We start from the raw sequence: 27,338 nt of genomic DNA on the forward strand, positions 1-27,338 counted from the left end.
TCACAGTTGGCTCTGGTGTGCATACGCCTGCCTTTTGGGCCAAGAAACACCAGATACTGTTGTGATGCGTGGGGCTGTGGTCTCCAATACCTTCGCTTGAACCTGCCTGCTGACCTCGCACCTGTACACATTTTTGTTTAACTGTATTTATTGGGAAAGGACTAGACAGTAAACCATATTAAGAAAAACTTGTTGCTTACAATACTGTGGCAGACACTGAGCTAAGTGTTTTACGGGTACGATTTCATTCCAGTCTCCCAAGCACTCTCTACAGCAGGTCCTACCACTGTTTCCATCTTAAGGGGGAGTAAATCGAGAGACAGGGAGTTGAAGACGTGTGTCCCAGGTCACACAGCCAGTAAGTGGTAGAGCCAGGATTTTAAAAGCCTTCGTGGGCCCTGGCCAGTTTGGCTCAGCGGTTAGAGCGTCGGCCTGCGGTCCGGAGAGACCCGGGTTCGGTTCCCGCTAAGGGCACGTACCTCGGTTGCAGTTTGTCCCCGGTCCTGGTTGGTCGTGCGGGTGGCAGCCACTCGATGTGTCCCTTCACATCGATGTTTCTCTCTCTCTCTCCCTTCCTCTCTCTCCCTCCCACTCTATCTGTACAAAAAATGGAAAAATATCCTCGGGTGAGGATAAATAAATAAATAAATAAATAAATAAAAAATAAAAGCCTTCGTGGCCCTGGCCTGAAGGCTTCCTTCTTATTTCAATACCAGCTCACGCTCCATGTCTTGCTAAGTTACTTTACAAACACTTCCACTTTAAAAAATAAAAAATAATAATAAAAATAATAATAATAAATATAATAATGTAATTATAAATAATAATAAATATAAATAATAATAATAAATAAAATAAGTCTTCACCCAGTTCATTAGCATCACCAAGTCATATTTCAGCGCACAGCCTTCTGCAAAAGAAAGTCACGAATCACGGATATTTTTGCACAGAAACATCATTTTTCTATATGCTAAATGGAAACTCACTGGCTTCTTAATTGCTCAGAAACAAAATTAAGTAAACAATTCACGCTCTTTGCCCTCAGCAAAGAACTATCGCCACTTGCCCGAGGTTCGTGGCTTGAAACAGACCAAACCTATTCTTCTTTATGAGCTAGTTTAGGGAACCGGCGGCCCTGGCAAGTCTGCATCTACGTTTCTCTCCAGCAGCGACTCACCTGATGCCAGTGAACGCACCCCAAAGGCCGAGCAGCCCGAGGAGCCAACGGCCCCCCCCCCCCCGCGATCACTCTCGGCCACGTGAGACCAACTGAGCCTCTTCGCGGTGGAAGCCGTGGGTCGTTCAGGAGTTCGAAGGCACGCAGACACTGGCCCCACGTTCCGGCCGCCGAGTCGGAGGAGCCCAGAGGCACGCTCTCCACAAACAGTTCTGCAGCTGTTGAAAATGCCGAGTGGTTTAGCAAGTCCTCGTCTGAGAACAACTGCCTCCCCGCCCCCGGGGTCATGCAAGATCGGAGGGGAACGGGCTGCTCCGGGCTGAGTTCATTCTTCTCGGGCAAGTTGCCTGAAGCTCTGAGTCTGCCTCTGCCCCTTCCGTGGGGACAGAGAACCACCATTTACCAAGGCGATTTTTGACTGGACGGCAGTGCAGGGAAACCCAAGGTGAGGTGCGTTATGGCCCAGATAGGAACAGGAAGTCACTGACTGTGGATACAGGAGAAGAGCATTCTTCTCGGCCACGCACTGCACGTGCTGGTCACCACCTCCTAGTCCTCTCCGACTGCGACTGGCCCAGGGCTCTGCGTTCCCTAAGCAGCATTCCTTCTGGGACCTAACAAACACTTATCTGTAACTGGTATAAACATATCCAAGCATAAGGATATGTTTCCCTTTTCAGTACTCCTGCAATGAAAAAAAGGAAAGTGCATTTAACCCAACATCAGTGCCGCTATATTTAAACACACTTCGACATATATTTAAATGTGCTTCAACGTATATTTCTCCATCCAATATGGATGTTCTCTTGCATACATCTGACTATCACTTGCAGAGGCACCGCTGGTCTGTAACACAGGGTGAATGTCAAAGGACTGCAATGACCCTGGAGTTTGGACAACTGGAACTTGGCAATTCAATGAGACAGATGGACCACAGCTTCTCAAATTATAATGTGACCAGGAGTCACCCGGAGACAGTGCTGCACTGCTGGTCTTGTCTGTGTTGCTAACAAGCGCCCCGGTGATGGTGACGACGTACGGCTCTGAGGGCACAGAGGGCAGCTTCCAGAGCAGTGCAGAGTTTCCCCAAACTGGCATGGCTACATCACATCGGAAAGCGGTTTCAGGGCGAAGGCCCATGGGAGGCGGGGGGGGATGATTAGTCTTGTTTGCAGAGTTCGAGCTCTAGCAAAACTAAGACTTACCTGGTCCGCGATGGGTAGAGTGCCTACCAGACCAATTGGAAATTCTGCTCGTGCCTATTGGCATCGCGTAATCATGATACCAGCTGCAAGAAGTTGAAAGGACTAAAAGCAACCTTTTGTTTCTCAGAGGCAGATTCTGTTTCTTTCTTCCTGCGCTCTGTACTTTTCCTTCCATGCTTCCTCCTGACAACGTCTTCCTCCGTGGCTGTTCCTGAAAGACATCTCTTATGCCCCAGTTTACTCAAGAAATAGACGCTTCCGGTCGTCAGGACATCATTGTGTGGGCAGGTCCCAGCACATTCCACTTTGGGTTTTAAGCCAGACAAGTCTGATCTCTTAGGTTAAAGCGGGCCTGGAGAGGGGTGGGCACCAGGATAATGAGAGGAGAGTGCTGGGTTCAACAAGTAAAACCACTGCTTGTGTTCAGCCCTGGGGGAAACGTTTGACGGTCAGTGCTTTAAAACTTCTCCAAGACACTAACACGTATGGATAAAGATGTAGGAATAAAAAGATTTATCAAAGCAATCAAAAGCAAATAATCAAAGTTTCCACTGACAGAAGCCGTTCGGTACTCATAAGTATACATACTGGAATATTAGGCAGCCATGAAACAGGATGTCACCTACCTTAATTGACATAAGATGCTCATGATATAATTTGGAAAGCAGAGCAGGTAACAATAGTAGAATCCCATTAAGGTTGTATCTGTGTCTGTGTGTGTGTAAAAGTATAGAACAATATATTCTAAAGAATATGTGAACAATTAACTCAGAATTGTGGATAATGTTTATTTTCCTGTGTGTACACGCTAAGTTTTCTCAAAACGTAGTATTTAAAAAATAACAGCAATGACAATGGTAAGAAGCTATTTCCACGTGAGGGGAAAACGCCTGCTAGGCAAGTGTCATGAACCATGAACATCTGGGCCAGGGAGGAAGTAGTAACAGGAATTTTGTGAGTCATTGGTGTTAACGTTGAATTCTCTCCCGTGTCCTTCTCATTCCAACTCCGGCTTAAGACTTTCAGGCAGAAATGGCTAGCTCACCGTCCATACCGTTTTCCCCAAAGTGCTTTCCTTGACAGCACCGTGGATGATAAATGAATGGAAATTAATTTCATCATTAATTTTAATACAGTTAGTCTACTGCCTCTTGACCACCAATTTAGGAAAGAAGGAACAAGATCCATTTTTACAAGCATGTTTTAACTGGGCTGGACTGACCAAGCACGGTAGCTAGTCTTCAGAGGTGCCCCCCCGCCCCCCATGAACACATGTCCGAGCACTCACAGTGGAAATTACACCGTGTCATTTCCTTGCAGCTTCTGCCTGGGATGTTTGGGTCACTAGTTCTGGGAAAATCCAGCTGCCATGGAGGAATTCCGACTACTCCGAGATGGCCAGGCTGTGAGGAGCCCGAGCTAACCACACAGAGAGGCCACATGAAGAAAGAAATGCCTTATTAGGCCCCAGATTCACCCGTCCGGCCACCGCAGCCCAGGCACCGGACATGGGAGGGAAGAAGCCCTCGCTGAGTCTTGCTCGGATGACCTGACCACAACTGCGTGACCAATGACAAGCAAGGATCCTCCAGCTGAGCCCAGTCAGCTTACAGCACTCGGAGAAATAATCATAAACTGCTGTTTTAAGCTATTAGGATTCGGGGTTTGCTCTGCTATGGGAGGGGACCAGAACACCAAGAAACCACCACAGAAAGCTGGTATTAGCTCCGAGGTCTCTCTCCATTTTCTACTTTCACAGTGTCCTACAAAATCTTGGGTAAGCAAGCCAGGAGTCACTGTAACGGTGTACCAGGAAAGAAGGCATTCTGCCCATCAAAGGAAACAGCTAAAATACCTGCTACGTTAAACATGAAAGGAAAGAATGGCTTTGGAGTACCTTCCTATGCAAAGCACGAAAGGGTGTGGAGAAGTGGGTAAAATCACCTTCACACATGGTGTCCGAGAACCTCGTTTAATTAGGCCCCCTCCCATCCACATACCTCAACCTCTTATAGCAACTTAAAATTCCTAATGGCCAGGAAGGCCTCGCACTTAAGAAAAATGGAGGTCTGCAGCAATCTTAATACAGAGCAGGAGAAGACTTCAACGTGAGAGAGACCACTGTCTCAGGCAAGCCACGTGAGTGAGGAGTACAGAAGTAGGGGGCGTCCTCCGGTGTGCTCCAACTCTGGAAATGACGTCTGTCTGAGGTGAGACACTAGGGGCCTTTAAAGGGGTCGACTCTGATTCAGCAACATCCCTGTTTAGGCAATACGCAAGACAGAGGTGAACGTGTGCCTCTGGGTATAATTGGTGATCCATGCAAGTTGTCGGCATTAAGTCTGGCCGTTCTCCAGTGTGGATCAATGTGGATCCAAGTCAATCAGTCTAGCCACTCCGTCTATAAGAGAAACCAAACGATTCGGCAGACCCAACCATATTTACTTGTAAGATTTTCTTTCTTTCCCAGAACATCTGCATCACACCTGCTGATACAAAGCAAATTTCCTAATATTGTGTATAATGTGCATAGGATCCAGAAAAAATGTGGATGACTAGTTGGCCTAATAGCTCAGCGTCAGGAACACAGGAGGCCAAGAAGTCTTCGTCTTAATCTTTCTGTTTAAGCCATCTGGACTGGCCCTACCACAAGCCATTTGATTCTGATGATGAAACCCTGGCCTTCACTTCTAACCTAGCAACACCGGTCATGTGTAACTCTCACATCAATGTTTCTCTCTCTCTCTTCCTCTCTCTCTCCCTCCCGCTCTATCTGAAGATAAATGCAAAGATGTCCTCGGGTGAGGAAATATATATATTATATTATATATATTATATATATATATTATAGTCCGGCCCTGGCCAGCTTGGCTCAGCGATTAGAGCATCGGCCCTTGGACCAAAGAGTCTTGGGTTCGATTCTGGTCAAGGGCATGTACCTCGGTTGTGGTTCGGTCCTCAGCCCTGGTTGGGGTCATGGGGGAGGCAGCCAGTTGATGTGTCTCTCTCACATTGATGTTTCTCTCTCTCTCCCCCTCCTACTCTATCTGAAGATAAATGGAAAAATATCCTCGTGTGAGAATTAAAAAAAAAAGAGTATTAGTCCAAAACTCCCTGTGGATGAAATGGCTTTCTAATGAGTCTTTAAGACCGCACTACTGTTGTTTTGTTCCATTAGGTTTGGGAAGTGCGGTTAAGAGAGACGGGAAGAAAAAGTACAAACACTGCAAGCAAAGCTTTGACCTGTAGGGCTTTGCTACCTAAAAGCAGCCTTTCTGGAACAAAAGATTTCCATGAACCACTCAATTAATATACAGACTCAGTGCACTTTGGAAGATACCTTTTATTGGTTGTACATGTTCTGGTGAGATCAACGCTGACACCACTTCCTTGAAGGACACCGTGCTTTTGAACGCATGTTGTCTGTCCTTGCTGTGACAGGCACAGCTAACAGTTCGACACCGAAAGGTGGGTGGGTGTCTGGCCACTGTCACTGTCTTCTCCATCTTCAAACGTGTTTGAGTCCATTCACAGACTGACACACCTCCAAGCACAACACACGGTGCGCCGTTGTACACATGCATGTCCACACATCCGGAGGCCAGTGACAGCGTCTGTAGATTGTCCCTTCCTCCTCAGCAGCGGTTATGAAACGGAAGAACATCCTGAGATGGAAAACCAGAGTGTAAGCTCCTCATCCACAGAGGGGCCTACGCTTGACTTAATCTCTCAATGTCCTTTTCCTTGGGAGGTGGCGAGCGAGGAGCAGGGCAGTCGCCCGGGAGCCAGGGAACAGCCGCTCAGTTCGACACCTCAGCCGTCTCCTTGGTCAAGAACATGGATGCAGACAACCATATCCCAGCGCGTCACAGCCTTTCTCCTGCTTCACTGCGCTCTTACACCAGAAAGAGGAAACCACCAACTCACGCTTTCTACAAGATACCCTGGTGGGAGATTTCACCCTAGAACTACCTCTAAAAGGCAAAACTGCCCCCACCTTTGGCAATTATCATTCCTTGGTTATTGGTTGTTAACCCCGTGTTTGCGAACAAATGAAGTGTTCAAGAACAAGAACAAGGAAGGACAGTGGCCTCCCGGAGGTGAACAGCAGACCTGGTTTCTTTAATGCCACGCTTGCCCCAATCCAGTACATTTCAGGTGACTCTATAAAAGCTTAACCTACATCAGTACAAACGCTTGCGCATTAGCTAGTTCACTTGTTTCAGGATTTTGAGATAACATCAACAATTATAATAAGCAGTAGTTCAAAAGAAAAAAAAATGCACACGGCCTGGGTGGCGGGAAAGCTGAGCTAAAATAAAAATGCATGGCGGTCGCCAAAGCCAATAAAGCAAAGACAATAAAGTCACTCGCCCACAAAGAAGGTTTTGTTAAATACAGCCCTGCAGCTTGACTCAACTTATCAATTGGTATTCCTAATTTCCCCTCTCCCTACAGTGACTAGGGGGGAAAGGAAAGTTCCCACACACATTTCCCTGTAGGAAAACACAGAGTTAAATATATCTCCCAACTCCTTTGCTTCTGCAGCTCCCAAGCAGAAAATTCCCAGGGCCAGAACACAAATTGAACATTAACCTCAAAGGCATGGACACTCTCCACCCACTCCCTTCAGCGGTCTTTACTTGATGAACGTCTAATGAATCCCATACTCTGCAGTTCAGCCCACCTTATCCACAGCGAGGAGATGCCCCAGTGTGTGAGAGAGCTGATGTCCACAAGGGGAGCTGGCAGCACGCTGTCCATGGCGGGCGGGAAGAGGGGTGCCCGATGATCACGGAACCCAAACATGGTAGCCGTCCTTCTATTTCAGACTCTCCAGAGACACCGTGTTGGAGGTGGGTTTTGAAGGGCAGGGGTGCACAGCCCTCCAATCCCCTTCCAGAGTATGTCAGGTACCGGGAGAGGGCAGCAGAGCCTCCTAACCGGCACATGGAATTCCTTCATCCTAGCATCAGGGGATTTAAACCCAGGCATGTTTCCCCTTGTCCAACAGCTGTATTTACAACAAACATGAACACAAAACAAAGTTGGAGTGCAGCATGGGAAAACAGTCACATATACAAATACAAGAAAGGTCTATTATAAAAGCCACACGACATAACGTAAGGGGAAAAGTGGGTTGCTTTTTTTGCTTACAAAGACCAGATGAATAATGCAGGCAACAGTTTCAGAGATAAAATTGAAACACAAAAGAAGCTAGGGAAACCCACCTATTTTCCTAAAATTCTTGTAAAGTTCAATTCCATATAGAAATTATATCCAGTATCTCATCGAGATTTTCACAAAATATATAGAAAAAATGTCCACGTATTTAAATTAAAAATTGAACTACATCCCTAACACCTCTTTCAGCTTTAAATGGCCCAATGGGATTATTGGGAAATATGTTCCAATTTGGAAGTGAATTACATAAAGAAAACATTTTTCCTCTAAAAATACCTGTTACTTTTGTAAAACATCATTTCATCTTTTCAGTGCATGTAGAAAATCACTCCACTCAAAAAATATATTGGAGACTAAAGAGTAAGTCAAACACAGGAGTAGAATGACAGGTAAATGGTCTGCGTTTTCTTCATCGAATCTCCATACTGTCTTTTACAGAGAATGGCCGAGAATTCTACACATTGTTGCCAACCGGGGCTTTTTGGCGCAGTGTTCTGAGAGGCTGCTGTCAGCCGCAGCTGTTACACTGGGTTCTGTGGCAAACACACCGTGATCAGAACTCACCACAGACTCTTCCTGTGTGTGTAGAAGGCACCTGACACGATGGCGTTGAAGTCCAAGCAGTCCCTGACAGGTACACCTTTGTGGTTTTCAGCTTCCAAAGGCGGTACCAGGTTCCCATTCCGTGGAACCTCTGTAACCCCAGAGATTCCGGTAGCTTGCACTACAGCTCGTGCCCTTCTGTGCCCAGACTGTCCAAAGAGCGTTCCTTTCTCCTACGCATCAGGGAGCCACGATCACAACTGCTGCCTCTGCACACAGGCACTGAGAAATGCCGCCGCCGCGGAGCCCAGCAGTCACGCCGCCCCTGCCGCTGAATCCGGTTATTCTCGATCACTTTAGAAAAAGAACCAGTTCCATCCCGAATCGATCTTCGCATTTTCTTTCAAAGGCAGTCTTAAAAATTAAAACAAATGACCCTCTCTTCTTGCCCTTCCGCCTCCAAACTATCAATACAGCAAAAGCCACAGACTCACAGACAGTGTTGGCTACAGAATGTCCCAGATTCTTGGGCTGTTTAGGATCTTCAAGTTGTGACTTCATCCAAAGTTCCAAGCCTTGACTAGCCAGACTTCCAGTTAAATGGAAAAAAATATTGGTAGCCGAATCTTCTGAATGGAGGTTGATGGGGATCCCAGCTGGGCAAGGCTGCCCTTCATCACACTCTCTTCCCCTTCTCATCATGACGAGAGACCCCCCCGGGGACCCCTGAACAGAGCGTGGAAACCAGTTCTGTGCTCCTGACTCTCAACTCCCCATGTGCTGAACATGCACGAGGACAGACACCGTGGGGTCAGAAGAAAAGAAAGGGGAACGATGACTTTTCCACGTGATTCACTGCTTCTGAATATTCAACTAGCTGTGAGTGGTGTTTCAAATGACACCTTCAAGCTCTTCTGGTGCGGACCTGTGGTACATTTCCACGAACATTCACGGCTCTCTGCACGGTGGGAAAGCACACGTGTACCTCACCTTTGGTGCTCCCCCTTCTTGAGGCACCCAAACTAAAGACTGAGCGGCTCAGCTTTGGGTTGGTTTTCCTTTAGCCAGGAGGCAGCTGGGGATGAGTTGTCTACTCTCCGCGTGCGGCCTCACTCCTCTAACCGTGTACCTTTCCGGGTGCCCTGTCTCCAAATGGTGACTCTGTAGAATCAGTAACACCAGGTAAACACGAGAAAGTGTTCTGATATCCAAATCAATGCCACTCTCTGCATCTTCTTAAAGTTCATTATTTTTTTAGAGGAAATAATAAATAAAGGTTTGGCTTTCTGATTGGGTTTTTCCCAAAGGAGATCATCTCTATAGGAATACTGAAAATAAATTAAGGGATATATACCTGTCTTCCAGCTTCTTTTACCAGCTTGCTGGCCCGTGGGCCTCCTAGCTTAGCACTGCTCTCTGCATTTACCTTTTCTCCGGCCCTAAAACATGGCTTCACTTCACGGTCCAGCTTTACACTCCCAACTCCAGTGACCATCCCGAAGGCAGCGGCCTGACTTGTTTGTTGAAATAGCTTGCAGCCTCCAATACAAACATTGGTAGTGCCCAAAATGATGTTAACTACTCATTTCTGGCCACAATAGAATATGACTTAAGAGGAAAAATACCCAACCCAGCTGCTCGTCTTCAAAGGCCAAAGGGAAGTTTTATTATAAGGTCTAATATTTTGAATGAGGGTTTGGCTTAACGTTTCCTTGGATATCCTTTACATTTTCAAGATCTGGGGACAGCCACTCCATGTAGGCAGACCATGCAAAAGTGTTGATTCTGAGCTTTGATACATGGAAATAGCTGGGTCGGTTCCTTTCCACGTGTGGTGAGTCGGCCCAGGTCACATGTGGTGGGCAGAGGAATGACAAGATGTAATCAAGGAAAACCGAGGAGATGGCGAGGGCCTGGCTGGAGCCGCGGACCCTGGGGATTGCTCAGGAAGTTCTGTTTCCTATATGAAGACACAAGTAAGTGCCTAAGCCCTGCGTGCTTCCCAGAACTCAAGCTCCGAGTCGTAAGAGCGGCAGCCTGGTTCCTTGAGAGAGCCCCCAAGTCCCAGAAATGCACACGTGTAGCCTACGGAACACCCAGGCATGCCAAGATTACTGCCCACTGTCCGCACTGCCCATACTGACAACTGTTAAGAAAGGAATACAAACCTCCCCCAAATCGAACTGTAATCTCCCAAGAATAAAGGGCTCAATGTCCTAGCTCGTGACAAGATGAACAATATCAATCTGACATTCCTGGGGAAGCAGACTGGATGTTTTGAAATTCTATTAACATATGTTGGGTTACAAGGACATATTGATTTCTTTAAAACACACACGCACACGCACACGCACACACACATATATATATCCCTCCGAAGTCCTTGGCCTGTGTTTCTACACAGGCCACGTCCTCTTCACCTCAGAGAGAAAAGAGGATGCTAGAGAAATGCCGCCTGTAAAAGGAGCGTGGGCGGAAGTGAACGACTAAATCCCAGCTAGGTTTTCATTCCAATGACTGATCCAAAGACCTGCATGGTAAATGCTGTTCGCAGAGCTGTGGACCACGAATCTCTAACCCTCAGAAAAATGACCCATTTCTGTAGATACCAGGAACAGGTAGGGGGGATGGATCCGCAGGCAGTGGGCATCCCCCAGAGAATAATTTCATTTTCAAGGCTCTGGAATTCAGATTTTATTTCCCTAGATGACGAGAAACACCTTTTAGGTAAGTTTTCAGATCGAATACTTAAACATGCTTTCCCCAGGGGCTTCCGAGTGTCCTTCGAAGTGTGATTTCTGTTTGCTTGATGATGCAGTCTGAAGAACACGGAGACAGCGTGGGTGCCTGGCAGACAATGTATCTGTGTCTGCGCAGAAAGGAAGGTGTACTGACGGGCCGTGCAGACAGAAGGCGAAGCCAGCTATACAGCTGTTGTGGTCCCGCAGGGGAGACAGAGTTTTCACTAGAGGCTCTAGGGCCCAGAAATTCAACCCGGGCTGGCAACCCAAGATCATCACATCAGAAAAAAGGCAATTTGCATCGACCCCTTAAAACAGAAATGTACTGATGATTAAAGAAAGGATTAAGGCAAAGCAGCCCCATCTCTTCAAGTCCAGAGATGGTATTCAAAGGGTAGGCCGAGGTCCCTGTCACCATGAGGGCCTGGAGCTCCCAGTCCCCTCAGAACAAGTATTTTGACCCCAAGTCCATGGAGAACAAGTATTTTGACCCTACACCGTTCTTTCTTACTTTCTTCAAAAATGGCCAAGGATGAGGTGGATGAGTTGAAAGATTTTAAGAACTCTGTCTGCCGTCTGCTTCTGAGGTAAGTATGACCTCTTGAAGTCTCAAATCCTAACACAGTTCAGGGAGAAGGAAAACCAGATGATTAGCACCCAGGTTCATGACTCTCTGCACATGAATCACACCACAGAGAGACACCAAAAGAGAAGCTAAGAGACAAGCATGCAGTAATGTCTCAGAGAAGTGTGCCTTGCATTTCCAAGTTGAGGTAAGTTATGTTGGTTATTGCAAAAAAAGAAAAAGAAAAAGTAGGCCCTCAATTTAATCTGAAGAAAACTGTTCCATTGGCTTCCAGAGCAAGGAATACTTACCTGAGATTAAGAGGCAATCGTCATGGGACTGAACAGTCTCTCTCCTTTCCAAATGCATCTTTCTACATCCATCTTCCTAATCTGCCTCAATAGCAACTGAGCTAAATTCTCACTAAATGGAAGAACTCTATACACAGAGTCAATGAATTATTGAATTTGATGGTCTAGGGCAGGTGTTGGCAAACCATGGCCTAGGGGCCAAATCTAGCCCATTGCCTGATTCCCTAAATAAAGTTTTATTGAAACACAGCCCCACGCTCATTCACTGACATATTGTTATAGATGCTTTTGCACCTACTAGTTGCAACAGAGACTGTATGGAACACAAAGCTAAAGATATTTACTATCTGGCCCTTTGCAGAAAATGTTTGCCAGTCCCTGATCTAGAATGTCACAGTCCGCATTCTACAGAGCAGAGCTTATTGACCCTATGGGGTCTTTACACTGGGCTCCCTTCCCCTGCCCCTCAACAACGGATGTTTGTAAAACTGTGTTCATGTACAATGTGCATTTTCCTAGGGAAAAGTACTAGAAATTAACAGATTTCCAGAGGAATCCAGAGTACCCCCATTAAAAAGTGTCTTTAGTTGTCAGCACATTTAACAATGCTAACACACATACACATACACACACAAACCCCACACATACTACACACACCACACACACATATACCACACCCCCCCCACACGCACCCCCCCACACACACACCCACACACACACACACACATCCCACACCCCACATATACACACACCCCACAAACACCCCACATGTGCCACACACACATACCACACACATCCCCCATCCCCACACATACACCCCCCACACCACACACACCGCACCCCACACATACACCCCACACAAACCCACACACACACCATACACACCACACACACCACACACATACACCCCACACACCCCACCCCACACCCCACACATACACCCCACACACTCCCCACATGGACCCCACACACACCACACACACATACCCCCACATATACACCACACACACCACATACACCCCACCTCATACCACACACATACACCCCACACAAACCCACACACACACCCCACACACCCTACACACACCCCCACACATACACCACACACACATACACCACACACACCCCACACCCCACACCGACACTGCACCCACCACACATACCACACACACCTACATGAGAGGAATACCGACCCTCCAGAATAAAGTATTTTCTTTTCTCTTCTATCAGGTTTGGTAGCTTCCTCTTTCTACATTTACTCTGGCATTTTTCCACCTGAGTATGTAAATGTTCAGGGGTCCAACTGAAGACTGGGCATTCTACGTGCTAATTCAATAAAAGTAGAAGATTCCTTAAGCCAGCAAATCTCCCTTTAATTCATAGACAGACATTAAGAAGGCAGAATCCCCAGCACAGAAGAGGTTTAATTCATTTTACTAGATCGACCACTAGCTCTAGTGAATTTCATGGATCTGTGAACCCTACCTCCCAGGTCAGGGAGTGACATCGCCAAGAAAGCATTTGGGTAGGAAATCGGGAACCAGGCATCCACTGCACTTTCAGGTAAGAGATAAAACGCTTTTCTCGACATTGTGGAAAGAAAGAGAGTAGCTTCTGAGCAGAGCAGATGAAGCCCCTTGGTGAACAGAAGCATCTTCAGGTTCAACTATGAAAACACAGCCCCACCTTGCCTCCCTGGTGCTTATGTTCCACGGATACAAAACCAACTGCATTTGGAAAACCAGGGCCCGTTAGTCTTCGTGCTGGCCTCCTCTAATGCTGGGGCTGATGCATATTTCATTTCCCAGATAATGACTATGGCACTGCAGGACTGATGAACAGCAAAGGAGGCTAGGACCTCAATTAAAAAGCTAATCAAGCAGAGACAAGCAAAAACAATAATAATGACGGCAAAACACACAGAGTGAAGTAATACAGAAGATTGAGTGGCCAAGAATTCCATTTTGAGGATCACCAACTATGGACATCGCAAACATCAATATAACGTACTGATGGTCCCCAAACTGTGTGCTGAGACATATGAAGCAGGGCAGCAAACCACAGTGGTACCACCAGACCACGTAGGTTTGAAGGAAACACAGCAACTCTGTAGGACACTGTGCAAACAACCATGATTAAGCTGGACCTAGTTACCTACTAAGTGGAATTATTAAGTATTTATTTGGCCTAGGGTACCATGAAGAAAAATCACTAAGACAACTAATGGCACCATGAAGAGGGAGTTTGGGAATCCCTGATCCCTGCCATACACTTTCTTTTTATTTTTTATTTTTTTGGTGAGGCTTGGAGGATAGACAAGAACAGTAAAATACAAGCAATATTGAGCTCTCTCCACACATACCCATTGTCCATTTCAAAGGGCTTCACAAAAAGACAGAAGCTGCATTACCCAATTCTCTCTGACTATATCAGTGTTACCAAGTGGTCATTAGAATGATGGACTGGTCCTCCTTATCAGGGCTGTCCATCATGGTTAAAAGATGAGTCCTAAGTATGAAATCAAGGACAATCCACAGATGTTTCATCATTAAACGTTTACATTAGGTGAGTTCTTTCTCCTTCAAAGTCGTCAATTTGGGAAGCTCTACACTTATTCCAGGAAGGCAGACATAACTTAAAGACAAATGCACACTTTCTGGGGGACATACACATTTGAAATCATCTTCAGAGCCCATGACATGGTCTTTTAAGAAGGCTCAGTAATGGTAAAACTTCAGCTCTGAGGGCAGCCTGGAATTCTAGAAATTGCTAAACACAGCTGGGTGCTAAGTCTGACAATAAAAGGCAGGTACAGCCAATAAGAATATACCTCGTAAGGATTTTTGTAAAACAAACAATGATTCCGCATGTTATGCATATGGGAGAGGAAATGAATTCGGAAGCCTTTGTTGAAAGAGAAGTGGCAAACATATTTAGCAGCATTACTTATATAAATACATAGCCTTTCACAGTGGCTACTCCGAAGGGCAATACTATCGATGCATACACACACAAGGCAGCTGTCTTCAAGCCGGCCCATTGCTTTTTTGGCACACCTTGGAAATCAACAGTATATCAAGAAGGACATTTTTATGAACATAAAGCCAATTTATAATATGGACAATTATATGACATCAAAACAAATACATTTGTGAAAAAAGAGCAAGGTCTCTTTCGTAGAGACACAATAACTTTCTAATACACTGACATAGACAGGGCTAATATTCAGATGGTCCATGCTGCTCGCTCGCTCTCTCTCGCTCTCTCTCTCTCTCGCCTCTCTCGCTCCGTCTCTCTCTCTCTCTCTGTGTGTGTGTGTGTCTCTCTCTCTCTATATATATATATAGACACACACACACATACACACACAAAAACATACATATATATGTACCCATACATATGTATATGTGTGGGTGCATAGATGTATATGGGTGCATATGTGTATGTATATGTATACATCTATAAGTGTGTATGTGTATAATATATATACACACACCTGTACATGTGCATATACATACATATATATGCATGTATATATGTACAGGAGATTCTCAACTTATATAAACTTAAATATAGCTTATGCATCTCTATATTTATTTTAAAATTAGTTGTTTGTAACTGATAACACAGTTCTTAAAAAAAAAAAGCACATTCTAAATTTAGACTTGGAAGGCTATTAAGCCATTTGACTTTGGTACATAAGATACTTAATCACCATGTAGCACATGATTTCTGTGGGAAAAGACATCCTATTTCAAATGAGTCTTCCAGGAACCTGCCTTCTCTGATGCTGGCAAAGATGTCGCCAACGGTGAGGACAAGGAAAGAAGTGGGCTCCTGCTCCTCTCTACAGTCACTCCTCTCTCTCTGCAAATAGTCAAGAGAAATTTTAGGTCAATTCCTTCTTGAGGAGGCACTAGACCAGTGTTCTCAACCCTGGTGCACATCAGACTCATGAGTGGCTTGTAAAAACTACCAACTCCCAGGCCCCACCCAGGAGCGATGAAATCCAAATCTCTGGGACCCTGACACTGATGGTGTTTCCAAGTTCCCAGCAATTCAATGTGCACCAGGGTTGAGGACCATTGACTAACTCCTTCTCTACCTGAGAATGATTATTTTGCAAGTCCAGGCCCCAGGGATCACTGACTGGAGAGGCGTACACATGAGAAACACACTTGGTTAAGAATATTTCCAAGCAGAAATCACACTGAACAACAGCTAAGAGTTATCTAACCCAGACGAGAGATGTCTGACTTTGCATAGTTCACAAAGCTGCAATGGAAAGACCTAAGATTTGTTTTCTACTACTTTCTTTTGGCATAAAATGGATGAATAAAGCAAAAAAATAGTTGTGATTGTTTTCCTCTCTGACTCAGAGAGGAACCTGCAGATTTTGGAAGGGGGATCAGAAAGTGAATGGCCATGATCACTAGGATAATACCCCTTTTCTGGCTGGAAAAAGATGAGAACAGGGGGAGCTTCAACTGATGTTGAATCCAACAGGTATCTCTTGGAACTGAACACAAAGACATGTATGGAAATGCCATACCCACTCTGGGCAACTGCAATGAGCTAGAGAGAGGTCAAGAGCAAAGAGAAAATGCAAACACAGAAAAATATACGATTGTACTTCAAAATCCAAAAAGGGAAGAAGGGGAGGATTCGAGAGAGCAATCCTCTCTCCATATCTGTGAACTTGAGGCACAGAAAGAAACAGTGTGTGTTCTCTTCTTCCTCTTTTCATCAAAGTCTTCTGCCCTCGTATTGCAAGAGTAGCCTTGCATTAACACAATGTCCCAAAGACATGTTTCCTGGTTATTATCGGTAGTATTCTCCCCGTGGATCACTTCGCTCCTTGATCTTCGAGGAACCTAAAGCCCCAAATCAGAGAATCCATGGGTGTGTTTGGCCATGAGGAAGAGTCCTGTTCCTTGCTTACTCAGGCTGCTAGGAATGCAGAGGGGAGCGAGCCTCCTGCTGTGGAGCGAGCTACTGCATGCTGCGAAAGAGGGCTGTGGCCTCAAGTCAACTCGTGGACGTTTGCCAGTCTATTCCCAGGAATTAATTCACCCCTCCCCATTATCTCCTCATCTTATCAAAGAACAACTAAGTGCCTTTAATTTTCTTCTACTGCAGCCCTTCCATGAATAGTAAGGCTTCTTCATTGAACAAGAAAACAAAACAAGATAAAAAAGCAAAAGAGCACGTGACCTACAAGGCAATCTTTGGGGTCTGTCCATTGTAGGAAGGGCAACAGCAAAAGAAACCAATTCTCTGGGTGGCTTGATGTGATATTCCCCCTTGGGACTGACAAATGTCCTCCTTACTAAATACAGATGTTCACAGAAGCCACTTGGCAGAATGTGCGACTTATCAAATACACACACACACACACACACACACACACAGAAAGACAGGTGATAGAAAAATCACATCACAAATCACATTCCATTAATATTACACCACAAATGTCAAGAAAACCAAATCTATGACTCTTTGAGCTACAATAAAAGTGATCGCATGTTTTCCAACGCTGGGGAAAGAGTCTGACCAGGACACCTTGCACTTTACCTGGAGTATCCGGAGACTACCCAGGAAAGAGCAGGAATTTGAGAACATGCAGCAGCCACAACAACTGAAACAGATATTTCACAAGAAATGCTTGTTGACATTTTTATAATACTCTTAAAGATGCATATTAAATAATTTCTTCTGGACCATAGACACAATTGAACTTAAAAAATAAAAGCCCTATAAATATTGACAACCCAACCTTTTGTATCTCCTTCCTTGCATAAAATGGAATCTTTTCAACCAAGCGCTTAAACATAAATATTAAAATAATAAGTGGGACAGACTACAAATCTACTTACAATTTCATCACTACTAGCACCTTTTTACCAGGGCCAATGCATTCATTTTGCAAAGAACAAGAGAACTCTGAGAAGCTTAAGGACTCATTATGACACATCATTAAATATTTAATCACCTTTTTAAGTCCTAAGCCTTTATCATATTTCATCCATCTAGACAGTTCATTCTATACTATAGATTCCAAGGCCCCTTTTGGAGTGGGGGAAGAAAAAGAAAATAAGGAGAAAACAGCCTTCTGAGAGGCAGGGTTAAATTATTTCAAGGATGAGTTTCTATTGGCGCTTTAGTGAACCTGCTTCACCCCGTAAACCCACCAATCCACAGGAGGGTCAACCGATCGAGTCCATTGTATTTAGTCTCCAATAATCAGTTTTACAAAAGATGCCACGTCTGTTGCTTTGGATTCATGTAGGGTGAAAAATGGATGTTGCTGGGAAAGAAAAAAAAAAATACATGGTATTAATATTTGTCACTGATGATGTATGAGATTAGCTGATTAATAGATCTCTTTGGTAAACACGTTAAGCACCCCTATCAGGGCTAAACTGGACTCTTCCTGTCCCATCCCAAAATCAAGCTCGCATCTGGCGACACAAACGTTTTAAAGATATCTCTGCCTCACTGCCACTCGCCCGTTCAGATATGTTCCCACTGCAGCAGATCTATTGCTTAAAAATATATATGAAATGAGGCTACATAAGATCCCATCTATGATAAAATACAAAGATCAGCAAAGACAATCCAAACTGCTTTACACATAACCCCTGCCCTACAAAGTAATTTTAGACGGAGACACTAATAAAATAATTAGGAAGTTCATGGGTTTATGTGGTCATTTCTCGGGAAATGGGTGGTAGAATAAAAGACCGATTTTGCGGGGCAGTAAATGTGCAAGGCGTTGCCTGCCCCTGACACCGGAGAGCTGGTTTAGACAGAAAGAGTTACCAAAGCCACTTTCTAAGCCCCATTTCCAGCCACGTATGTGAGTTACACTTATGCTTCTCTTGAGGAAGAGTTGATCCTTCTGAAAAGTAAGGTAGACCTTCAAACTCTAGGTGTGTGCGGAGAAAACTCAACCCGGAGACCAAAGATTGAAAAGCAAAAGAAATGGTCTCTGTCCCTGAAGGTCAGATTGCATCATCTGCACGTTGCTGGGGGAACAGACACAGTACATGACAGGCCACACACTGCAAAACAGTTTTGAAGGAAACAAAGCTGTTTACTCTACACCAGAACTATCCTCCCTGAATAACTCAATTTTGTCACAATGAGCGCCCGGTTGGCTGTCGCACTGGAATCTTCCACCTTAGATTGGAAGGCGAGACATGGGCTCATGATGCACAGTTGTCACAGAGGAAAGAGGACCAACTCAGAAGGACATTCCTCCAGGTGGAACCAGTGCCGTGCCCTGCTCCCCACTGCCTCAGCCTCCACGGCTCCCTTCTGGGGTGTCCGCTGGTATTTCCAACGACGAGTAGAGCAGCTAAATATGAGCATTTTGCATGCAGACAAGCACGTACATGACTCACTCTGTTTCCCTGACTTGGGATTTTAGTTTATAACCTTCCTGTTGCCCAGCTGTGGGGTTTCTAATTATATTTGTTGTAAAACTGACAGCAGAGGGCTGATGAGTCAGCCCTGTGGGGAACTGAGTGCCCACCCATGGAAGTTTTAGGAAACAATGCAAATGGGAAAGGAACAACAATAACAACCAATAAAACCCCAAAGAAGGTAGGTGGTCACTGTTCAGTATCAGGACACAGAACATGGGAAAGGTTTTTTGCTTTGGCCCATCTGAGACAGAGGTCGGGTGCTGGCTCGGAACCTCACACCCATGACATGAACTGAAGCTCTTGATGTCGGGCCCTTCGCCCTGAGCTCTCTGGATAAATAAATACAGCACTACTTCTGATCACTAACCACTTACACAGCACACTTACCAAGTGCTTCACCATCGTGCTTATTAGCCTTCCCACATCCTCTTGACATTTGGCGATCTTTTAATGTACTTAAAAGCATTTTACTATCAAAACAGGACACGTAAACCTCAGATTATCTCAGTGACTGCTTCCCAGTTCCTGCCAGCCCCATCTTGCCTCTGGTTCTGCTGGTGGCTTTCAGCTCAGTGGATGTAGCCCAAGTCTGTGAATGAATTCAATAACCTGACCTGACATCTTAGAAAAAACAATTCTCAGACATCTTTCAGTTTATTCTCAGGCTGGGAAAATGCTGTGACAGCCAGAGAACAGAGAGAGGGGAGGCAGGCAGGCAAAATGGAAAGTGTGACTCTCCTTCTTCTGTGGGTTTACAGGCTATAAAGGTTAGGGGGGGACCCAGTCCCTTCTATAAGCACTAAGAATAGCAAGGACAGCAACGAGGAGATGAGCAAATTAGACACCATGAAATCATCTCCAGGATGGGTTTCTCAAAAAAGGAGCTAGGTGCAAAAGGAAGGGCTGTACTAGCGGTTGTGCCTGGAGAAAACATGGAGATCTGTGAACGTGATGCCAGGAGCACTGGAACAAGCTGCAATCACCCATGGTCTCCAGATCCTATGCACAGCACCTCATCCCTCAAGACAGTGGTTTTCTGTGGTTTCCGTCCTCCTTAACACTGCGATTCAACCTGGAAGGTCCCAGGATATTTGGAGAACATAATCACCTCACTAGGCAATCACTTGCCTTGCCTGATTATCATCTGGGACAGGGGTCAACAATCAATGGTCCAGGAGCCAAATCTAGCCCACTGCCTATTTTCCAAAGAAAGTTTTATTAGCACGTGGCCACACCCATTTGTTTGCATACTGACTGTGGCTACTCTTCCACCCAAACACAGAAGTGAGCAGTCCCATAAATTCCGAAACACTCACTATCTAACCGTTTACAGAAAAAGCTGGCAAGCCCCTACTCTAGAAGAACAAATCCTACTGAGTCTTGTCCCCCAATGGGAGTTTGAGAGAACAAGCAAATGAGACGATATGAAAGCAAATACACCCACTCAATCCAAGTTAGAAAGAAAAACATTTGAGATTTCTATAAGAGGTACATGTCTGGGTTGGGGCCTTAATTATAGTGTCCTTCACCTGAAAAAAGGATTTCTGTTTTCTTTTCTACCTCTTCGCCAACTCCTACAATCTAAACAATGGCCTCTCAGCATGCTTTCCCAATGTCAAGTCAAAGAGCCTGGACTCAGATTTTCCACTTAAAAACCTCAATTCCACAGACAAGCAGGGAGCAGTGATGGCCTTAAAAGGCAAGTCCAGTTGGAGCACCGCAGAGACGAATGCCGTAAAAGGAAAGGGCGGTCCACACGACTTTACAGCACTGATGTGTAGGCCACGGAAGACCACCATGTGAGAAGGCACTGGAAAGGGGAATCAACGTCAGCGCCTGATGCATAGTAAGCTGAACTCAGCAAGTTTTCTCCAGTGTGTCCCACTAAAACCTCTAACAAGGGGAAAAAAATGGTTTGCATTTTAAATAGTCAGAAACATACAGGAAATATTCTTCTTTTATCTGAAAATACTGACAAACAAGGCAAGTTTCAAACAGAAGTTCAGGCTCCATAGGACCCCACAGGGCTCACCCATGTCTATTGTACTTTAAGTAAAATTTATTTTTAAATGCTCTGAGGGCTACATAAGCAAACCAAGAAGGGGAACCCGGGACTGAAAAGGCCGCCAGCTGGCTACTGAACCCTAACCGGGGAGAAGGAGCCGACGCAAGCATGTAGTGCGCTAAGGTTTTCTCAAGCATCGTTCATCTTTCTCCCTCAGCTGTGGGTCGCAGTTGAGTAAAATGGGGAGACTGTTGAGCTGCTCTTCAGAAAAGGCAGGGTTCCTTTTCAGCCACCCAGTTGGAGAATGGTTCGGATTTAAAGCTTAACCAACAGAACTAAAAGTCCATTGGATTGGCTGTCGTAGATTCGGTTTTCCCTCACTCTTCCTGGCTTGACATCTCCAATCTATACCTTTTCTCTTTTTTCCAGCTCTACTGAGATAGGACATACAACACTGTAAGCTGAAGGTGATAATTTGATACATCTGTGTATGCAAAGTAATCATGACCACAATAAGGTTGGTGAACATATCCATCACCTCACCTGGTTACCATTCTCTTTAGGTTGGTGAGAACATTTAAGAGCTACTCCCCTAGCAACTTTCAAGTACACAGTACAATGTTGTCAACTGTAATCACCCTGTTGTACATCACACCCCCAGTATCTCCTTCTTACACCTGGAAGTTTATACCCTTTGACCACTGTCACCCATATTCTCCACCCACCACCCCTGGCAATGACCCATCTACTTTGTATTTCCATGATTTCTTTTTTTTTTAGATTCCACACAGATGCAATCATACAGTATTTGATTTTTTCTGTCTGGCTTATTTCACTTAGCACAATGCCTTCAAGCATCATCCATGTTGTTGCAAAAGGCAGAATTTCCTTCTTTTGCGGCTAAATAATATTCCATTATGTGTGTGTGTGTTTGTCACTATTTCTTTATTTATCCATCAACAGACAATTAGATTATTTCCATGCCGTGGCTACTGTAAATAACACTGCAATGAACAAGGGGGAACTAATACCTTGTCGAGACAGTGATTTCATTTCCTTCATATACATACCCAGAAGTGGAACTGCTGGGTCATATGGTAGTTATAATTTCAATTTGTTTAAAGAAATTCCATATTGTTTCCCACAGTGGCTGTACCAATTTACATTCTCACCAACAGTGCACAAGGGTTCCCCTTTTCTCCACACCCCTACTAACACTTCTCTCTTGTCTTTTTGATAAAAGCCATTCTAACAGGTTTGAGATGATATCCATGATGGTTTTCATTTGTATTTTTCTGATGATTTGTAATGGTGAGAACCTTTTCATGCACTCATTGGCAAAAATAACAAGTGGGATTACCTCAAACTAAAACGTTTCCGCACAGCAAAAGAAACCAACCACAAAATGAAATGGCAATCTACAGAATGGGAGAAAATATCTGCAAACCATATATCTGCTAAGGGGTTAATATCCAAATAATATAAAGAACTCATACAACTAAATAGCAAAATAACAAATAGTCTGATTTAAAAATGGGCAAAGGACCTCCTGAACAGACATGTTTTCCAAAGAAGATATACAAACGGCCAACAAGCTATACTTCTTCCAAGTGGGAGACACCCCACCACACCACTTGTTAAGAGATATCAGGAACCTGGACCTCTCTCACCTGCCCCGAGTTGGTCATGAAGCTGAGCACTGCTTGTGGGTGGGGTGGGACAGGAGCAGCGTTTTATGCCTGCTGAGTACCTTGCTCCAGTAAGAAATGGTGGCAACGCATTCCCTTAGCTCTTCCGAAATAGTGCATGCATAGAACTTGCCCATCCCCTGCTAAAACTAAAACCTGGATAATTGTAACAAATCTAGAGAGGGGTTAACACAAGTTAGTAAATCGTCTAAATTTTATAATATTTAAACAGAAAAGTGTTTCTCCTACATTCAACATGTACTGAGATAAGGATGGACAAGTTTAGGCACCTGCCATCTAAATTAAAAAATCATTTGTAATTAGCTTAGAAATGAGAGTACTAGAGCTTAAGAGAAATTGTTTTCATAGCAACAGCTTTAAAGTCTAATTTTCACTCTTTCTTCCTAAGTCACACAAATGGTAAACTGAATGCTGAAGTTGTACGATTCAAATTATTAAGGCTTTGCCTTTTTCCCACTAAAGTGAAAAGCAGAAGAAAAATACAAAGGGATTCTTCCCTGCCTAAGCATCCACCAAAAAGATGTTCGTCCAATTAAAACTAAATATTTTATTAAAAAGTCATCAGTCACATAGCACTTAAGTTTCTCTCATTAAAACCCATTAAATCATGCTTTCCTTCATTTTATGTTAGTGATTGGTGACTCTTTGTATCTTTAAAGTTTGAAATTAAAAAAAATGTTTAAATATAACTTTTATAGAATAATATGGTCTATATGATGTTGCTTATCAGCATGGAAAATTTGCTAAGACCGGTGACATACCGCAGGTTATCCTAAAGGAGGATTTCGAACAAATGAAGGGCTCAGCTCTTTTTCTTCAGTTCACTTCCGGTTACCCACGTCTCAGTGCATCAGCCTCCAGTGTGGTTGTTTGGCTGTAACTTAGGTCTTAGGCACTTTATCTTCACTAGTTGTTAGTTTTGGTATGTTTACACTGCTAACGATACTCACCATAAGCTCGGGATATGTTGGCCGTTCTTTGGAATTCTTCTTCAAGCTTAAAGAAAAGAATTTAATCCCATTAAAATCGAGAAACCATCTGGATTTTCACTAGGCTAGGATTTCAGAACTTGTAGAAAACTAAACACAACCCACTTTAAAAACGTGTTGAAAACATAGATCTCCTATCATGTCTTTCCTCTTCTGTTATACTTGCAAATTATGTTTTAAGTCATTCTGGGTGTACCTTAAGGGAAAGAACAGGTGTGTGTGTGTGTGTGCACGCGTGTGTGTTTACTTTCCTATGATACTTTACCAATGAAATACAAACTAGCTTTTCTGATCTACAACTATCTCATCTCCTTCAAAACAACTTTTACTCCGTCCCACTGGCAAAGAAATTGGCAGATGTTTCTTATATCACAATTGTTATCGCTTCACTATCATCAGTACCTTGTTCTCCTTGCTTCTGAATCCCCGGAACATATAATTTGCTTTTAGATATTCTTAATGAAACCTGCCTGAAATAGAAGCAATACACCCAGTAAAATGTCTAAGGTAACGCTACTTGTTTCCGACCTCTTTGCATTCTCTGAAAGAGAACGCACACTCCGCCAGTGACTTGGCAATTATCCTTCTTACAGATACTTTGTGGTCAGCTGTCTACAGACACAGACATTTTAATCACATTTGAAATCGGAGACGGCAGCAATAAAACTACAATCTAAAGAGCCCCCCACCTACACCCCACCCTGTATCCATCCCCAGCCTTAAAGTGGGGGGAAAAAGTGGTTTATTTGGAGTTAGAATCCCAGGTTACGGTGTGGAGAAAAGAAACAATTATGAAAACTGTGATTTGCAAGGCAACCTAGAGACTCCCTTGCTCACTGGGTCACAAAATCATACACGAATGGAAAGGAGCTTTGTCTGGTGTTGGGGGTTGCTGGGACCTGTGTTAATGGATCATTCTGAGCAAATGAGACCTAGCATGTGTGGCACGAGCTCTGCTGTAGCCACATAGCCTGACAATGAGGACAGGGATGGGAGTGAGGTTGTCAAGACGCTTGGAGAAACTGTGGTTTAAAACAAAACAAGATGAAGAAAAGAGGAAGCTTTTGAACCAAAACAACTTAAAGCAGCCTACCAGTTTATTCCGGGCAATTCTGTGGGTAGAAGCCAGGGAACCTGAGACAGGGTACAGGTAGATGTGAGGAGAGAAGTTTCAATCTGGAACTGAGGGCTGATCTAGGACCTAGTGACCTCAGTGACCAGACCACCTATGAGAGAAAGTTTCATCTCAACTGAGGATAAAAATAAGAGGGAATTAGCAAGAGGAATTATCAACTGTCAAAGTGGATTGACATGGGAAGGTGTACCTGAGTGAAATGAATGAGACCCTGTCACTCCACCTACGACTGTATGTCCCCTCTGTTCTGAGATTCCACAGGACTCTCCTGGTGGTTCCCACTGTGGGCGACTTTGCCCCCCAGGGGGTATTTAGCAATGTCTGAAAGCATCAGTTGGCAGAGCTGGTGGGGAGTGGCAGTGGCATCTATACATAGAGGCCAGGGGTGTTGCTAACCATCCTACAAGGCACAGGACAGCCCCCACAACAGAGAATGATCTGGCCCCGAATGTCACCGGAGCAGAGGCTGGGAACAGTGGGCTCTATGTACCAGGTGTACGCCCTCGTTGCTGCTGTCTATCCCCTTCTCTGAAATGAAATTTACTTAGAACGGCAATTTCCAGCTTTTTCCAGCTCATGGCACACATAAACTAAATACGAAAATTCTGCGGTACAGCAAAAACTATAATTTTTGCTGATCTGACAAAAAAAAAAGAACAGGTATAATTTTGATTCATTCACATTGGGTGGCTATTGTTGTTGGCTGTTGTCACTTTTTAAAAATTTGATAATCTAAGGGAAAAGCGGTCAGTGCTCCTAACCGAGTCAGGTAGCGCATGTTTTAAAAATTCTTACGGCACCCTGCTTGAGAATCGCTGATGTGGACGCATCTCGGCTGGATCGTCTGCTTCACGGGCACATTCTCACCACTACCCCACCCCAGGAAGCGAAAGTTCTTCCTTTTAAATTCAAGAGCTGCTTCACCAAGAAAGAATCACAGAAGCGGAAGTGCGATGCCAGGAGGGCTGCTGACTTGCACAGAGACCCCAGTCAAAACAAACGGGCTAATGCGCAAGTGCCTGTATCTCCAGCCAGCGTTCGAAAGCTAACAGGAAGCCAGGCCATGTGTTGTCTGCGATCTGAACAATCTAACTTGCTAAAACGAACTATGAAAAGCAGAGATTCAACGTTACATCCACACTGGATACTGAAGTGGTTCGGCAGACGGAACACAAGTCAGTCACCAGGCCCAAGCTCGACGCTGACTCGGAAATGCTCTCCTTGAGGACCCAGACCCAGGGCGACAAGAGAGAGAGAGAGAAGGGCCCAGGAAGAAACACTTGTGTCTCAAAGTGAAAACTATGGCCTCTTTGTCAGCCAGAGATCTCTGTGATGCTGCTGAATACAGCCCCTCTGTTTAGTAGATAATGAACTTATAATCTCTTTTCTCCTCAGGTAGAAGAGCTCAAAACTTTTGGGTTTTTTTAAGGAGAGGTCATTTTAAGTCAGAATGTCTTTTCACTTCTGGAAGAGTTTAAGAATATTTCTCCAGTATTTATTTTTCATCTGTATAAGAAAATGCGGGGAAAGTACCCCAAGTTGACCTCCGTCATCAAGCGTTGAGGATCCCTGAAATCTCAGCGACAGCTGACCCAGCTAGCTCTTGATCTATGGTCCCGATTAGAAAGCTCAGATGTACCACGAGCGCCAGCGCAGTGCTGATGGAAAATACTCACAGAGCAAACCAAGGCTGTTTATGGAGTTAACATAACTGATAGAGCCCGTTCTATCTTTTAAATTGAGAACACTTCAAAACATGGCCTGAAAATAGCGAAAAAACAACCTCAGTGTAAGGTTAGAGGGAAAAGCACATTTTCCATGTTTAATAGGACGTGCTTGAAATTCAGTATAAAATAACAACGATGAAGTTCAAAGCTACACTGATTTCTTTTTGGATTTGAGTCAGACTTTTGAATTTTCAAGTGGCTTGTCATTTTCAAGCGTGCAATTAGCTAACAGCCCTAATTCCTCTTCCAAATGCCACAACACACGCTCCTGACCGTAGCTGACACTAAAAAATAGCTTCATGCTCTCTTGAGAATTGCTAGCTTGAAGTTTGTGCTGACCAGAGGATTCCTGCCTGTTTGAACCCCCCGCCCCCACTGTTTCCAAGAAGGCTATGTGGCACACCCACAAAATAAAAACACTACGCCTCTCCAGCCATACATTTGTCATCAGCTAAATACATATTCAGTGCCTCTTTGTACTGTCCTTCCTGAACAAGTTGGAAACTATATCTGATGGTCTCTGTTTTACACTAGCTCCTCTGAGTCAGACAGTATCAATGTCTGGGTGGGCCTCCAACACACGCCAACATGCCGTCAGGCTGGTCAGCTGGGCACTG

General features: G+C 44.5%; 1 protein-coding gene across 3 annotated transcripts in view; it reads right to left on the reverse strand.

The window, feature by feature from the left end:
- Window positions 1-10,752: 10,752 nt before the first annotated feature.
- The window catches only part of MAP2K6 (mitogen-activated protein kinase kinase 6), a 96,348-nt gene continuing 79,762 nt past the window's right edge, over window positions 10,753-27,338 (reverse strand). Inside the window, exons 11-13 of one of the 3 annotated variants that reach the window (XM_036268458.1) lie at window positions 23,821-23,866; window positions 17,918-18,033; window positions 10,753-11,466 (exon numbers count right to left, since the gene is read on the reverse strand). In XM_036268458.1, coding sequence (XP_036124351.1) covers window positions 17,956-18,033; window positions 23,821-23,866 — 124 coding nt within the window. In that variant the 3' untranslated portion in view covers window positions 10,753-11,466; window positions 17,918-17,955. Of the gene's footprint in view, window positions 11,467-17,681; window positions 18,034-23,820; window positions 23,867-27,338 lie in introns of those variants that run through there. The other 2 variants (XM_036268455.1, XM_036268457.1) reach the window with 2 other exon arrangements.

The sequence above is a fragment of the Molossus molossus genome, unplaced genomic scaffold (assembly GCF_014108415.1).
Source record: "Molossus molossus isolate mMolMol1 unplaced genomic scaffold, mMolMol1.p scaffold_m16_p_19, whole genome shotgun sequence".
In the NCBI taxonomy this organism is placed as follows: domain Eukaryota; kingdom Metazoa; phylum Chordata; class Mammalia; order Chiroptera; family Molossidae; genus Molossus; species Molossus molossus.